The sequence below is a fragment of the Pyxicephalus adspersus genome, chromosome 3 (genome assembly GCF_032062135.1).
Source record: "Pyxicephalus adspersus chromosome 3, UCB_Pads_2.0, whole genome shotgun sequence".
NCBI classification, from domain to species: Eukaryota; Metazoa; Chordata; class Amphibia; order Anura; family Pyxicephalidae; genus Pyxicephalus; species Pyxicephalus adspersus.
The window spans coordinates 145,399,972-145,417,577 of NC_092860.1; the positions used below are offsets into that span (position 1 = coordinate 145,399,972).

The 17,606-nt window shown below is 38.6% G+C and overlaps 1 protein-coding gene across 1 annotated transcript in view; it reads right to left on the reverse strand.

Moving 5' to 3' along the window:
• Positions 1-17,375, reverse strand: part of ADRA1D (adrenoceptor alpha 1D) — a 105,416-nt gene extending 88,041 nt beyond the window's left edge. Inside the window, exon 1 of the mRNA XM_072406641.1 lies at positions 15,992-17,375. Coding sequence (XP_072262742.1) covers positions 15,992-16,919 — 928 coding nt within the window. The 5' untranslated portion in view covers positions 16,920-17,375. The remainder of the gene's footprint in view (positions 1-15,991) is intronic.
• Between the last annotated feature and the right edge of the window lie 231 nt (positions 17,376-17,606).

Consider the following 17,606-nt stretch of genomic DNA (forward strand, 5'->3'; position numbering starts at 1 on the left):
TCATAATTGAGTTGTGCCACAGCAATCTGCCAAGTATGAGCACCTTCTACTTTGTGAATAACGAAACACCATTTACCCACACAAATTAAGCCATTTACATGCAACAAAGTATTAATACATTATTTTCCTTTCTAAATCAAAGGTTTAAGATCCTCTCCGGAATTAAAGCAAGCTTCTCCGATACCAGACGTCAGCGCAGCTACAATTGCAACCATGCATGAGAGAAGGCTATAGAAATTCATTTCCCAAAAAACATGAAGCTAAATGGGCCACAATCAGCAGGATTTACAAGGCATGTCCAGGATATTCATGTCAATTGCTGCAATCACGCAACTTGTGCAGCCTATGCAGAGGATAACTCTATGAAAGTCAAACTTTTTATGGCTAAACTAAGTTACTTGCGCATATACTGTATATATATATATATATATATATATATATATATATATATATATATATATTTATATATACACACACATATTTATAGATAGATAGATAGATAGATAGATAGATAGATAGATAGATAGATAGATATAGATATAATATATAACAAAGAAGACAGTCACATCCTAAAAGCAAATACATCTAACCCCTGCAATGAAAATATATTTCAATTTACAATGCCATAGATGTAGTTTCTCTTGTTTCTTTAAACTACAACCTATTGATCAGAAAGCCAGTGTTCTTGTAGCTTCAGATACATGGAACTGAAATCCCAGCTTACTCAGCTATCTTCTGTAAACTGCACACCATCTTCCCATTAAATAATGGAAAAGAGGACAGAAGGTGTTTAATGTCTGGATCAGCGGAGCAACATACAGTGACAAGGTTTCTCATTTACACAGTACTGTGAGTAAGTGTTGTGACTTTAAAACAAGAAATAGGGTATTATTATTAATGCAGCCACCACATCTAAGGACTGGTAGGTTGTGATATACTTTTGGTATATGGGTTTGATACACTTTAAAGGAGAATGGCACAGTGCGTCACTAAACAATGTCATAGGACACCTGAAGTATCCCCTTCAACAATGAAAATCTAGCATGGAGTTTTAGTGTTATCCGATTCGCCATGGTTTTTTTAGTCCTTGACCATTATACTTGTTTAAAGAAAACCTGCTCTGAGAAAAATACAAACATGCTTTGTACTTTTTTTTGATTTTAGTAATTTGAGTTCCTGACTCAGTACAAGGCAAGTTAAAGTCAGAACTTGTGACCTCCATACTTGTTGCAATTCACATCTGCTATTTCAGTACTGCATATACATAAAATACTTCCTAAAAGAAGACTTTATATAGTTACAAGGTCAAGACTTTATATACTTACCTTTTTCAGTGGTCGCTGCTTATCTTCTGTCCGCTGAACAAATTCCATGTTCAGACGGGTCATTGTCTGTTGTGTCCACCACTGGCTGGAGTTCCTCCCACCATCTAGTACATCTTGTATGTATAAGCTAGCAGGAGACGCAGGAGAAATGATGTCAAGTGATGGGGGAGCAGGAATTCACAGACCTGAAAATGTGATATTTATTGCAGTGACCTTAACAGAACTGAAGCAGCAACCTGAAATAAGCCGCTGGAAAGCTAAGTATATAATATCTTCTTTTGGAAGGCATCATCTATATGCAAGTGCCACCATGCTTGCAGGTTTCCTTTAAGCCTTGTGAAAGATTAGTGTTCTCCCCAGCAGCTTTTACTCGGGCGCACCACCCAGCACTTTTCAGTAACCACTAAACTGTTTTTGTGTGGTTACTGAAAAGTTGGGTCACAATAAAGGGGTCGCCACCCGCTACAGCTTCTTCCCGCTCAATTTCTGGGGAGAATACTGTAGACAGTACAATTACTTTTCCTGAGATAATTGTTGTGATGGTCTTTTTTAAAATCTATCATTAATACAGCTGTTTCCAGATGTTGTTGATCCGCTGTGCCAGGTTGCTAAACAAACAGGCGTTCGTGATGGCTATAGTTTACTATTTGGAGGGACATAAATAATTCTTTCCAAAGCGTATTTGGATATTCCCAGTCATATGAGTTTTTGTAACCAATTTCCCTCATTTTAAGTCTGCGGATTTTGGAAATTCAAAAAATCTGCGTTGCTACTTAACAGTGTGAGTGAGCAGAGCAAAAGTAAAGTGAACATTAGGATCTGTGTTTCCTAACCTGTATAACATGGGGGAACCCTTGAAAAAACTTGGGGGAACCCCTGCTAAAATTACTACATCCACAGAGCACAGTATATTATTGTGGTGGTCAGTAGGACAAATTCCTCTTACATTGCTGGCCAGTGCTAAGGCTGCCACCCTTACAAATAGCCAAATTAATCATTGGTGTCACATAAACTGACCTGAGAGGCACAAACTGCTCCTTGCTCATAGAACCCCTAACAATCTCTGGGTGAACCCTGGTTAAGAAACACTGATCAATGCAATCAATATAATTCTACTTAATCACTGGAGATATTTTTTAGTTTTGCTTTTTAGTTTTAACAGTTTATGTTCCTTTCAACATATTTTATTAATTACTGTTAGCATAACTTTCAAACCAAAGTAGAACCAGATGCCAATTGTCACACTTAGTTAAGGACATCTGGAAACCTCAAAGAACCTCAGCTGTCAAGATTAGGTTAAGAGGGTTATTAAGATAGCAGGTCTTAGATATCTTCAATAAAATGAGCAGGGCAGTAACGTCTGCATAAAGAACACGAGTTGTCCTGTAAATACTGTATACCTTTGTTATAGGATATATACAGAAGAAACACAGCTCTGTCCACTCACATTGACTGCTGCTACTTGGATAGATTCCTAGAAGACCTGGGACACCTCCGGGCACAGAGAAATAGAGGGGTGGTATCTACCATTCTGGGGCACAGATACAAATAAAAACTTGACCTTAGTATTTAAGGGAAAGTAAGTTGATACTTAGGAATGTCATCTACTGGTATCACACAAAGAATTTAGTTCAGGCTTCTATCATAAACCTATCTACAGTACTGTAGAGTCATCATACACTTCCAAACGAATCCCCAGATACCTTTTAAAATTTATTCTCAGCTTTCAAAGTGATTCGCCTGTTTTGTGCACTCTGATCACCTCCTCTCATTCCCACATTAAGAAGCTCTTGTGAACTTTCCTTTGGGAATCTGGGACCTTCCACAATCCATCTGACATTCACCATTCCTCAAGATCATTTAAAGCAACCCTAAAACTCACCTCTTAAAACAAGCATGGAATGTGAACTAGGATGTATTTTCCAAATACCGATCCAACCTAATCGAAGGCTCTAATACCCAAAAAGGTAAAGGTAAAAGAACGATCATACTTTATTCCTTTAAATTGTATACTTTTATGGAAATGCCCAACCCTCCAATCGTATTGTTGTAAAATTGATGTACATTAGTTTTTCTTCAATACATTTTTATTGACATTTTTTCATTTTTCAACAATTGGGGAAACATAAAACCCAATATAGACATATAATAACATGTAGATACAGACACATAAAAGGGAAGAAATCTATACATATCAGCAACCAAAAACACCTTTATTGTAAGCCAAACTGACCAACTTGTCAAATAATAACATATTAAGAAACAAAAACTAGGAGTTAAATAAATCAGACAAAGGAAAAACCAGGGAAAAATCAGTAGAGGTTCTGTGGTTCCAAAAAACGTATTCATAAAAATAAGTTTATCTAGCTGGGCTAAACATCTTAGGTGTAATAACCTGGAGTCAATATCTGGCGAATTGTGATGATCTAACCATGTCAACCATATCTTAAAGAAGTTTAGGAGAGAGTCCCGTGTTATAGAAGTAATTTTTTCCAGGATCATGGTATCTGTGACCCTAGATATTACTGGCACAGAGCTAAGCGAGGGTTTCTTCCATGCCACGGCAATCTTTGGTCTTGTTGCCAGAAAAACAAAGGAAACCAATTTTGCAACAGGGCTTCCCATGGATTTTTCCTTAGAGAGGCCTGCAATACTGTTCTCAAATGGTTGTAGACCCTAATCCATAGTCACCTAACTACAGGGATTTTCCACCAAATGTGAAGGAATGAGCCTATTGTTCTGTAACCCCTGAAACATGAGGGAGAGCCCCCGGGAATGAACTTAGCAGTCCTTTCCAGTGTTGTAAAGATTTTCCTACGCAAGTACAATAGTGGAGCATTTGGCCACCGCCAACCAAATGCTGTACATTTTTCTGCTTTGTACCTCCTACCAGGCATACTGAATCCACATTTGTACCATGGTATTGCATACATACTTCAGCTGAGCCTCTATTATTTAAAAATCCCATGGAATATGCTAGCACTATATAAATCTTTAATAATAAAACTGATTTTACACATCCTATTTGTAAAATTTGGGTCTAATATAATTTGTTAAAAAATGAATCAGTCTGGACCTGTCCTAACTGTAATTTGATGACTATAAGGGCATGACTAATATTAGAAAAGAATGTGTCATCATTGCTTAAACAAATACCGGCATGCCTAAGTTCACCGAAGCCTGATGTATTTGTATAGACGACCATTCTTGGGGTAAAATATTCAACTGCTGCAAGGGAGATTTGGTAGCTCAAAAAAAAAAAATGTAATATGGGACTTGAGTCCTACCCTAGGACTTCCCCACCAACCCCACCTTTTACCATCACCGAAGGTAGGACAGAAGGACACCTTTATGAAGATAAAGGTCACCCCCCAAACCACCTTCACAATGGTTGGAGATACATTGACAAGGAAACCTAATTTTTCAAAAATTGAGTAGTTATAGTCACAAACGTTTATTTTTTAGCTTTCTCTTTATACTTATAATTTAGAGATCAGATCACAGATTTAGTTTATCTTAACACTTTTTATACTTGTTATAGAGATCTACGCTTCGGACCAAAAGATGAACATCTCTGGAGGAAAAGAAGTAAGGGAATGATTTGGTTCCAAATGAAGAACAATCCCTCTAAACAAGCAATAGCTGGCAGTAACATTCCTAGCCATTTTAATACACGAACTCTAGTTCTTTGGCCCGACAAGTGAGGGACAATTAAGAATGGCCAGGTATTGTACCATAAAGTAACCCATTGATGCCCCATGGAAAGCCATGGAGGGGACACTGATGCTTAAGTCATGAAGCTTACAAATGTAAAGCATTAGCTGACAGTGTAACTCGGTGGCATGTTAAGTGATGCTACAGGTACCATGGTAAAGAATAGTTAGGATTAAACCAGCAGCTGCTAAGATCATTACAGTGATGAACAGGCAAGTGGGACATTTGTTTGTGGCTGAGGATTTGATATTGACCAGACCAACATTTCAATCTGTGAAGGGCGCATCCAGACAAAATTCCATTTGACAAATGGGCTTGATTATGGCAACACAGTGACTGCTTTATCTCTGATATAACACATGTACAATGCAACAAGTTATTTTCTGTTATAAGTTATGTTGCAGCTTCTTTATTATCTCGCTAGAAGTGTAAGCATTTATAAAAAATTTAACGATAGCATTTAATGTTGTCTTCTTTTTAATTGGTTTTATTCAATGTTCATAATTTTTTATGCCTGAAATAAAATATGCTGGCATTAAACTAGAACATTTTAAAGCTAAATAAATCATTATTATCATACAACATAATAAAAAGTGTACTCTATATTTTTTAAAAGATAAATAAGAAAAATAATTGAAAATAGATTTTGGGTCTGTTTGTAATTCAATTAGCAGTATTTCTGAAAAAGGATCCTGAAATATAGAAAGAAAATTCCAAACACTTTCTTGTGTCTTGTGCTTGTTTTGGAGTCAACCTACACCAGAATCTGACCACAGACAGCATTAAACTTATATCACACACACCACTAAAATGTATATGGACACCAGTGAAATATGACCATTGACACCACTACAACATGGTCATTGACACCAATAAAACTGGCTATTAAACACCAGTAAAATATAGCCATTGGCAACACTAAAATATGGCGATTAAAACCACTAAAATATGGCTATGGACATCAGTAAAATATGAAAATATGACCATGGACACTACTAAAATATGGCCATAAACACCAGTAAAATATGACCATAAACACCAGTAAAATATGACCATTGGCAACACTAAAATATGGCCATTGAAACCACTAAAATATGGCTATAGACATCAGTAAAATATGAAAATATGACCATGGACACCACTAAAGTATGTCCATAAACACCAGTAAAATATGACTATAAACAACACTAAAATAGCCATTTACACCAGTAAATGATGACCATTGGCACCAGTAAAATATGGCCATAGAGATCAATAAAACATGACAATGTACCACTAAAACATGGCCATAGACACCAGTAAAATATAGCCATGGACATCACTAAATCTCAATGATGCCACTAAAATCTGACTGGTCATGTTAATACAAAAACCAAATACTCATTTCAGGGAAACCTGTCTATATACTCACGAGGTCAAGGCATGGCATAGCAGTGGGTGAATCCATCTGTCCATTGGGTCCTCCCAACCCATGTTTTGCTTGGGTTTATATATTAAACAGCTATAATTAACTTGGGAATGACCTTAACCAACATTACAGGAAACATGGAAAAATTTCCCCACTGAGAAACATTTCAAGAAAAGATCCATTAAACTCACCTCCCTGGGGAACTGTTTCTCCTACTTTCTCAATGTTCCACCATTCTGTATGGCTGGGCCCCTCATCATGCACTGGTGTGTTATCCATGGACATCTAGATAACTGTAGGACTCACCAGTGCGGTCAGAGAAAGCTGTGGGCACACAGGAATCCAACACTCGCTGTAATCCCACCAGATCCCAAAGAGACTAAGGGAAGCTACAGTGTCAGAACAAGATAGGAGACATAAGCCAAGGTCCCTTACAATAATCTTCAGACATTATTTTTTCAAAAACTGTCAAGGTCGGTTCCCAAACCACAGAATCACCATTTTTGGCACAGAAAGGGTTGTTTTCCTGAAAATACACTTGGATTATGGTATGGAGTGAGATTCAAATAGTGCATAGCAGAGATCTTCTTTAATCCCTGCCTAAAAAACACATCCACATAATGTTCCCATTCACCAATGCCCTCGGCATCAGTATCTACAATAATTGGCAACAGCAGAACCTGGCAGGCACCTGCGCACAGTCATTGGATTAGTAATTGTTATCTCAAGCATGGCAAGAATGTTCATGTTAACTTGTAAACTGAAAACACTTTAAAGAAGGGAAGATCCTCCAGAGCCCGAGGCCGGGGCGAGGTGTGGGATGTGCTCGCCCCATATACACTGAGATACAATCTTGTCTAATGAGTGTAATAGGTCTCACCAGACAGGAGGCTGCACTCCCCAGTCATGGAGCAGGGAGATTTTATATACTTGAAACGTCTAGCTGTTAGTGATTTCTGCTTATTTCTTCATATGAAGACGTTACAAACACAGGAAGAGCTTCTGTCCTCTATCATCTTTGAATCATCTGAGATGACTAAGAATAGTTTGTGGAATGAAACAACAGAAATGCCACGTGGAAATGCCCAATTTATTTGAAAAAACACCTCTGGCTGCTATAATAGGCAGAAGAGGAAAACATTTGACGTGTCTAATAAAAAAGTTAAGAGGATGAATACTATCATTATGAATAAGCATACTGGGTTTAATGGAATGTGATATAGTCTTCTATCTGCAAAAGGGGATTGGAGGTTTGTAGGTAGGTCTTACCCAAAATAAGGAGGAATGAAGTATATGTACAGCCGATGCTTTTTTGAAACTTTGGTAGGAAAGGGAAAAAACATTGCTGAAGTTTTTGTAAACTTTTATGTATAGTGATGGAAATCACCAATGTAGCTGTTCTGGCGATAACATTTTTATTTTTTAATCACGCTTTGTCAGACAAATGGGAGTAGAATTGTTCCAGCAAAAACAGAAACTTAACAGAGGCAATAATCACTCCCTACTCTATCCAAAACTAGTTTAAAATCTGGGAATTTATAGTATGGTTACAACCCCTATCAGGTCTTTTTTTTTCTTCCTTTCATTTCCTGTCCCAAAGACACAACAAAAAGTGAAAAGAAATCTGTTAAAGTATGAGGAAATCTTCCGTAAAACCAAAACAGATGTCCTCATTGAAAGATTTCTCTGATCTGGTGAAAGTGTAACATTTTGGATTTCTCTTCACTTTTTGCCTTAGTGACAATGCCCATAACAACATATAGGGTGAATTGGACCAGTGGGAACATAGACATCAATAAAAACGGATTGTGTATTTCCAACACCATAACAAAATTACATGATTTTGCCTTCTAACTTTTCACTTTAAATTTGTACTTTTAGTTCTTGGTTTGTTCCTGTGTCTTAGTATAGTCCCAGGTATGCCAAATCCCAGCCAAGTCTCAGCCACCATGGCCACAATCAGATCCACTGTCATTTTTGTGGTCAACTGACCAATCTGATCATAATACTAATTACAAAATACTAATTAATTATTCCCTCCTATTGTTTACTACTGTCGCCTACCTGCTGGATTGCAAGCTCTATGGGTCAGGGTCTTTCCTCCTCTTGGCCTTGACTATTATGCAAGTTCATCAACCACAACCTCTCTTTATTGTGCACAGCTATGTAATATGTTGATGCTTTATAAATAAAGGTAAAGAATTATATTAATCAGTTGCAAGTTCCAAGACAATACAAACATATGTATGAGATTCTCTCTTTCCAATTGGTTTCCCTGGATGGAAATCAATTATAATTCCAGATTTTTGTTCATACACATGAACTTGTGTACATTGTGTACTAGTACACCAACACGTCCGATCTATCTAAAACCATTTGGAACCCTAAAAAACTGATGTGGCTGAATACATTAGACCAGACAGTCACAGATAACAATATAACCCCTATAGGGGTTTTAGCCTACTCTATCCAAAAAAAAAAAGTTTTGGTTAGAGTTTGATTTTGAGGAGACCCTGCTAAATAATCCTGTCTCTGTTTACCCTGCAGAAAAAAAAAACCAAATACAACCTTGTTAGCTAGGGTCTCATTTCTTTAATGATAATGCTCTCCTAGCACTTAAGTCTGCAGTACATTATGCAGCAATAAGCTGTTATCAGAAAACCAGAGAAAACTCTACTGCAGGCCCCAATTGGAGGACCGCCAAATTTCATTACGGCTTCCAATGCAATTTCACCTTCCATCAGTAGCAATCACAAGATTACTAGCGGCAGCACTGTTTGTTAATTGTGCAGATTACTGAAGCAGAGCGATTCTGATTATGTACAGTCTTACCAAGCAAGCTTTTCACAGAACATTCATACCTACAGAAAGAACATAAGCCAGGTACATGGTGGTTTATAATTACAAGATAATTGGTAGCCCAGAACCTGGTGCCCTCATATGTTTACAAACTTTGTTCTCAAGCAAAACTTTCCTATAGCTTTAAATGTCAAAACTGCTACTGCTTCAACAGTACCCAGCGTTTATATTGCAAGTACGGCTGTTATGGACCCTGGTAGATTTCCAATTTCTTGTCATCCGTTGTGGATAGTGGATCTTCATATGTAATAAAAATTATACATAAAAGTCACCAAAAAACTTGACTAAAAGTTTGTGAACACTAGCCGTTCATGCCTATATGAGCTTGTAAGACATCCCATTCTGCTCCAAGTTGAAAGATTGAAAGAGCACAATTGTCTAAAACTGCCTTTTTTATACTGTAGCATGAACAGTACTCTTCAATGGAAACTTTTGAACGAGATGGGGACAGGGGTGTCCCCGTTTGCCTATATTCTTTGAGCTATAAAGTGTCCTTCTTCTCTATTTCCAAAACTTGATAGACATTCCAACCATTATCAACTATTATCTAGTAAGACAGACTTAAGCTACTTACACACGTGCAATGGTTCTCGTCCTATAATCAGTTCAGGGGCGATATCGGATGAGAATCTGACGTGTGTAGAGCGCTCGTCGTCCATCATCCAAACAACCATCCTGGCGGATCCATGGATGATGGACGACAAATGATCGTAATGCAAGTAAAGGGAGAGAGAGTGCAGTGTGGTGCCACTGCAACGTTCTTTCCCTCCCCTCTCCATAAAGCAGAACGGTACAGTACTCGTTCATGTATCGTACAGTCGTTTGTCGTTGGAAAGGATCATGAAAGATCCTTTCCAACAACAATTATTGCACGTGTGTATGTAGCCTTATTCTTATACACTTCCTGGCCAAAAAAGTCTCCAAACTTTATCGGGGCAAGGTTATGATCTTGGGTTGCTTCAGCTGGTCAGGGCTAGGCTCAGCAATGTTATGTGCCCAAAAAATGAGGTCACCTGACTCCCTGAATATACTGAATGACCAGGTTTTCCATCCATAGATGTTCTCTTCCATGATGGCATGGGCATTTTAGGGTGACACTGGCAGAGTGGTTAAGGGACCATGAGGCATCATTTTTCCACATGGATTGGCCACCAAAGTGTTCAGACCTCAACCCCATTAAGAATTCTTGGGATGTGCTGGAGAAGACTTTACACAGTGGTACGACTCTTCCTTCATCTTGGCAAAAAACAAATGAAACTCCGGACCAAAATAAATGCTGTGACTTTGTATAAACTTTTCTAAATGATTCCATGGCATATGCATGCCATGGAGTTCCACATTTTTTGGGCCAGGCAGCGTAAAACAATATATTTTTAAGAAATTTAAAAAACTGGACAAAATAAAAACCCAGTCCCTGGTCCTGTATTTAGCATTCAGTGCAGGTGGTACCAATGGCTAATAAAATAAACACCTTTATGCAGACATATAACAGCTTGGAGGGATTAGCATTAGCAGTCACTTTGCTACTCCACACCGTGATCAGCTGCCAAGACGGAGAAGACAACTTTCCTCTGTGCCAAACATACTTATTAGCAGTGCTGGGATCAGCAAGGCTGCAGCGCTCACATAAAGGCCGGTCTGTCAAACAGCAGAGTGGGAAGGCGAGAAATAACACTTCCACCACAACCTGTTGTGTAATACAAGCCTGTGCTAAACTGTAAAGGCGTTTGATATTTACACAACCAAAGGGCATGCTGGGCCCCTTGGCTGGGCGGATACAGGACCTCCTGTGTACAAGCTAAAACAAGAGGAGGATCTGTTTTATTTCTAAGGTCCCCATCATGAGGTTATTAATACACCGCAAACAGCTTCCAATCACAATAAACATGAAACTTCAAAAAAAAAAGAAGGGCCTCTGGGTCAAGAAGTTTTTATATGTCTCCCAAGGAAACATGGAGGCAAAGAGGAATTTCCTATGTGGTTAAGTAATACCAGCAACTTGTCTATAATCATTATACAGATCCCTGCTGAATATAAGCAGGTTCAGTATCATTAGTACAGCTGCTTACCAGGGAAGGGTTTCTGACCCCTTTCCCCAGCAACTTTCTGATATGGGAAATAAGGAGACAATATAGTAAAAAGAATATACACTACAAGAGACCAGCCCCAGTCTTCCACTGATCCGCGATGTAGTCCGTATACATGTGCGCATGCTTGGCATCGAAATGCCCCTTGAGATTCGACCGCTTGAAAGTGCTGTTGGTGTTGTTGCACACTAAACATAGGGCTTTGTTGTAGCATTGGACAAAGAATAATTTGTCAGTCCATTCGGGGTTGATGACAGGACGTTAGAGGTCAACTTTCCGGAGACTGGTAGCTGCGCGTTGCTTCTGCTCTTTAAGCATACTAATTGGGGTTACTGTGCGGCAATTCGATGATATCGATGATATTGAGGGAACTCGCTATGTTGAGACAATTCAATTAGGCCGGATCCAACAAAAAATTACTAGGGGGGTGTTAGGCCGGACTGGAATGCTGGCTAGGCTGTATTAGGCGGGAGTTTCCCTACCTCTGCTCCAGAGGTTGCCATGTGATCCTTAAGCAATGAGTAATTTGTGCTTCTCAGGTCAGTTTAGGTGACATCAGTGATCTTTTTGGCTTGCTTTAAGGTTGATATTCTTTCCAATGGCCAGCAATTTAAGAGGTATTCTCCCAATTGACCTTTATATTGATATACTGTAAGTTGTGGATATAGTAAATACAGGGGGGTTCTCTAAAGACCTAAAAGTTATTTCAGGGTTCCCTCCTGTTTAAAAAGTTGGGTAAGGCTGTAACAGATAGATAGATAGATAGATAGATAGATAGATAGATAGATAGATAGATAGATAGCAATTAAATCTCCCTTTCTTACTGGGTGAAATTGTTATTTTTGGTTGTGCTGTTAGCCAATAGAAAATGGGAAAGTGGGGAAGATGTCCTTGCACATACACAAACATCATGGACATAAAGTCGATATTTACAGAGTTTTCACAGCTGCTATCTAGAGAACTGAGAAAGGAAGCAAAAAAGAACCTATATCCCCTGCTTTCTACAGGTACTTAATGATGGGATAGTAAGAGGAACAGCCATGGTTGCCTTAAAGTTTAACCTAAGTTCAACCTTTAAGTTTCCATGATCAGGCAGGTCATTATTCCAGAAAGGGAAAGGCAATGTCATTTCTGCAATTATGTGTCCTACCTGCCTGATTGCTCTGAGTTTCAAGTGCCAGAGCTGAGCTGTGCATAGGTTGGCTTTAGTGGCCAGGGAAACTCGCCAGTCCCAGCCTTCCTGATGTGTGTTCAGAATGAATTACTCCCCAATGGCAGCGTCTTGCAATGGACCATACATAGTTAAGTTGGTCAGATTTCGTTCTGCTTTAATATTACATTAAGTAATTTTTTTGTGTGTGTTTTTGGGTAATTATTGCTGAAACTTTCTGCACCTAAGAATAATGCACCAACATATTATGCCAAAAGCATAACACAGGGGAGAAAAGATTCAATTTTAATGCAGATATGACCGCAGTTATCTGCTGCAACGTGATGTGTTGGAACGCATTCATAATGCGTTCATGCAGCGCAGGTAATGTCTTTCAATGCATTTGCCACAATGCTTTTCTCTGCCATATGCTGCACTAGAACTAAAGCAAAGCATATGAAGACTGCCCAAATTTCTTTTCATGGAAAGCTTTTTCACTGCTTTTCTGGCACTTCATAAAACACGTGTTTAAAGCATGCCTAAACCAAGCAAGACTTCATCTAAAAAGAATACAAATTCCATTTAAATAAGCCCATATCCCCCACCGCTCACATCCTGCACTGTAATCAGCAGCAGAATCATTTTACATTGCAGCTCTTATCTCTGGAAATTGCAGCATTGGTGACAACCCTGTCATTTTACATGGTTTGGTTCTGCTTCATTGAACACACACAACTTGTACCCATACCTCTCGCATTTCACAAGCCACAACAACTGAGCTAAAAAAAAACTCATAAATTCAACAAGTCCAAACTTAAATAAAAGAATAACAGTAGTTATCAAAGCCATGTGATGTTTATGTGCAATAAAAGCAAAACATAAACAATATAAACCTACACCATATTCACTTCAGAGGTTTAACAACATCATAAAATCTGATTGATTGAGTGAGTGGTAAACAATGGTATTTGTATGCTATCATTGTCCTTGATTTTATTAGTGTGTAACTTTGTGCAAACTAAGCAAATAATATATATGATGAAGACCCTCACTATCACACCTTTGTTTTCCTAACCCCATCTATTACAAAGTTTTATTAGCTGGTAATCTTGCCAGTAGATCTGTTATTTTTTCACTATCTTGAGCAAAGTGACAACCTTGTTTATTCTGCAGTGAAATCACACTGCAGTGTTGTCACCTTGTGGACAAAGTACTCTTACAAGGATTTTAAATAGATTTTAGGTATATCAATTATGTCACATAGCAAATGTAAAACCTAACATTGGTTAACTTTTTATTGGAGATGTCAACACTTTATTTTCCTTTTGAAAGGTTTACCCATGTACATTAGTCTTACTGTTTTAAGATCATATGTCATCACACACTATATTTATATATATTATAATAGTTTGTCCTAATGGTTACTTTTGTTGCACAGATTGTCCTGCGTGTAAAATTGGAGAGAAACATAAATAAAGACAGGTGAGATAGAAAAAAAAAATACATTCATATTCTGAATACTATCCATACTGATATTACCGGCATGCAGTTACCAAAATACAATACTGCAGCTCACTATACAATATGTACAATAGTAAATCAACACACCTACAATACATAGACACAATCATTGGGCACTCTTATTTCAGGCATATTCTTTAAAGGGCAGTGTGCTTTATTCAAAGCCTTTTAGTCAATGCAATTATTGTATATTCTCTATTTTTATCAGGTCGATTTGGTATATTTGAAATTAAAGTATTTAAAGTCAGGCTATGATTAGGGAAAAACAGGAGTGACCATGGTTGGGCTTCTTCTGAAAAAAGCTGGGATCATTTCATGGTGATCCTCTTTCTTTAACACATTCTAAATCACTCACCCAGAACACTTATCTAGAACAGAAAAGGTCTAAAATCCTAATCTGCACATTTGTTTCAGATCCTTGTGACAGCCAGGCAATTGGTATTTTTAGAAGTTTGGGTGAACACTGGCAGCCACCATTAGCAGGTTTCCTTTACATTTGCTAAACAAATATATCTGTATTCCAGTGTGCCATGTAACCCCCGTACCTTTCCCCAAGACAAGCTTTTATCTAGGTTTAATATACTGATCAGCCCTGAGCGTTTTTTTTATTTTTTTAAACATGTCAGAACATTGGATGGATGTGTGTGATACAAGCAGATTCAGAATATTCTATTGTAGAAAAAACACTACAGAAGACACACAATCATAATTGTACACCTAAAAAGTCCATAATATGCAACAACAAAAAGAAGAGCAATGTAACACCTTACTAACATAAAAAACAGAATCCAGAAAACCTGGAATATGGAATCACTCCAATAAATTAAAAACAGAAACAATGGGCCTTATTTATGAAAGCTCTCCAAGACTGGAGAGAATACACTTTTATCAGTGAAGCTGGGTGATCCAGCAAACCTGAAATGGGTCTGGTGAAGTATTCCAAACATTTTCTAACAATTAGCAAATTACTTTGAAGAATTTTCCAGGTTGCTGGATCACCCAGTTTCACTGATGAAAGTGTATCCTCTCCAGCCTTGGAGAACTTTAATAAATCAGGGACAATCTAACACCATACAAAAACACAAAACTGTATGACTTAAATGAAAAAAAATGAGATGTGGAATCACAGGGGGTGATAGGTAGTATCCACCTAATAAAAGACTCCAATGAACTAAAAACAGAAACACCTTACAAAAACACAAAACTGTATGACTTAAATTAAATATTAGATGTCGGATCGCAGGGGGTGGTAAGAGACTCCAATGAACTAAAAATAAAAACAATGTAACACCATACAAAAACAGAAAACTGCATGACAAATCAAAAAATGGGATGTGGAATCACAGGAATGATAGGCTGTATCCACTTAATAAGAAACAATAAGAAACAATGTAACATCTTACAAAAACACTGTATGATTTAAATTTAATATTAGATGTTGGATCACAAGAGGGGGTTGGTGGTAAAAGACTCCAATGTACTAAAAATAAAAACAAAGTACCTTACAAAAAGAAGAAAACAGTATGACTTAAATAAAAAAATTGGGGTATTGCATCACAAGGGGGATGATAGGTAATGCCCACTTAATAAGAAACTACAATCAACTAATAAAAACCTTACAAGTATAATAACTGATTTTAATAAAAGAATAATTTAACCTGAAATATGGAATCACAGAGGTGATAGTGCCCACCTAATAAAAAGCTCCAATAAACTAAAAACAGAAAAAACATAAAACTGTGTGACTTAAATAAAAAAAAATATGAGAGATGGAATACCATGAGTGATACATGGTGCCCACTTCATATGAAACTCCAATCAACTAAAACCAGAAATAATGTAACACCAAACAAAAACACACACAAAAAAAACCAGTGCAACATAATTAAAAAACATGGGATATGGAAGCACAGGGGTGACCACTTACCTAATGGTAGCACAATAAAGAAGGGTAGCCAGCAAAGAATGAACACCCCCACCACAATGGCCAGTGTTTTGGCTGCTTTCTTCTCTCTGGAGAATTTGATCAACCTGACAGATAGTGAACTCCTAAAAGTGTGCCCCTTGTTCCTGGAGTTGGTATTGGACTCCCCTAGACTTCTGCAGTGGATCCTGAGGACAACCTCCATGGACTTGTTCCTTTCCTTCTTCACCCCAGCTTCCAAGCTCTTGGTGGTCCTCCTGGCTACAATGTAGACTTTAAAGTACATAATGAGGATGACTAGTAGGGGCAAATAGAAGGAGAAGAGAGAAGAGAAGAGGGCATAGCCTGGTTCCTCAGTGATGCTGCATTGGCTGTCATCTGCTGGTGGAGGTTCCTTCCACCCCAACAGAGGTCCAATGGAGATGACCATGGAGGACACCCACAGGAGGATGATGATGACCACAGCTTTCTTCTCAGTCATTATAGTGGGGTATTTGAGTGAATGTTTTACCCCTACATACCTGTCTATGGATATAATACACAGACTCATGATGGAGGCAGTGCAGCACAGGACATCCACAGCAGCCCAAATGTCACAGAAGATCCTACCAAAGACCCAAGAGCCCAGCACCTCCAGGGTGGCAGAGAAGGGCAGCACAGTGGTGCTTAGCAGTAGGTCAGCTATGGCTAAATTGATAATAAAATAATTGGTAACAGTCTGAAGCTGCCTGTTGCATGCCACAGACAGAATCACCAGGATGTTCCCAACTATAGCAAAGAGGATAAAAACTGCCAGGACAATCCCAACACCCAGAGAATGTAAGTCCAAAGCAGCTGCCAAGGAGGTGCCATTATCAGTCCCATTCCCACCTGGCAGGTAAACACTTGATTGGTTCCACAAGCTGTCATTGTTGGGCTCTGACCAAGTCATGTTAATCCAATCTCCTCTCCATATACCAAGCAGATCTCATGGCTGGAGCTGGTGGCATCCTATGTCCATGGGTTGCAGAAAGTCAGGTCCTCCAGCACAGCCCAAGCTTGCACTCCTTCCTTGCAAGCACATACTCCAAGAAGAAGCAAATCTCCAAGAAGGTGACAGCAGCTCTCAAACTTTTTCTGAGTGGCTTGCACCTCCTCCCATGAGTGTCATTGTGCCTAAGGATGCTTCTCTGAGTCAACTGAAGCGCACAGCTATTGCAGCTACTCCCCTTTACATTAATGTCTCTGCCCAGGAAGAGAGCCAAGCAACATGGCACAAAGTGATACTGACTCCACTCTCCATGGCAGTCCTGTGCAGTGCATGAGCTCAGCCAGAGAGAAAAAAAGCAAGCAGCAGTTCTGAATGGATAAATGGAGCCAACCCTTGCTGTGCTTCATTCACATGAGCAGCTTCCCCGCCTCCTCTCACTGCTACTCCTGTGATAAGGAAGGCTGCTGCATTCTCCCACATCGCCACTAGAGGGCAGCAGGATGACCCGTGCTTATGGCTACTATAATACACATGCGGATCGCAGCGCTAATGTGTGCTAATGTGTGTGCTGCGCAACCTGCTCATTGTTATTTACTTATTGCTAAGGAAAACGTTGCAGCTAATGATTGCTGGAAGATCTGTGTTTAT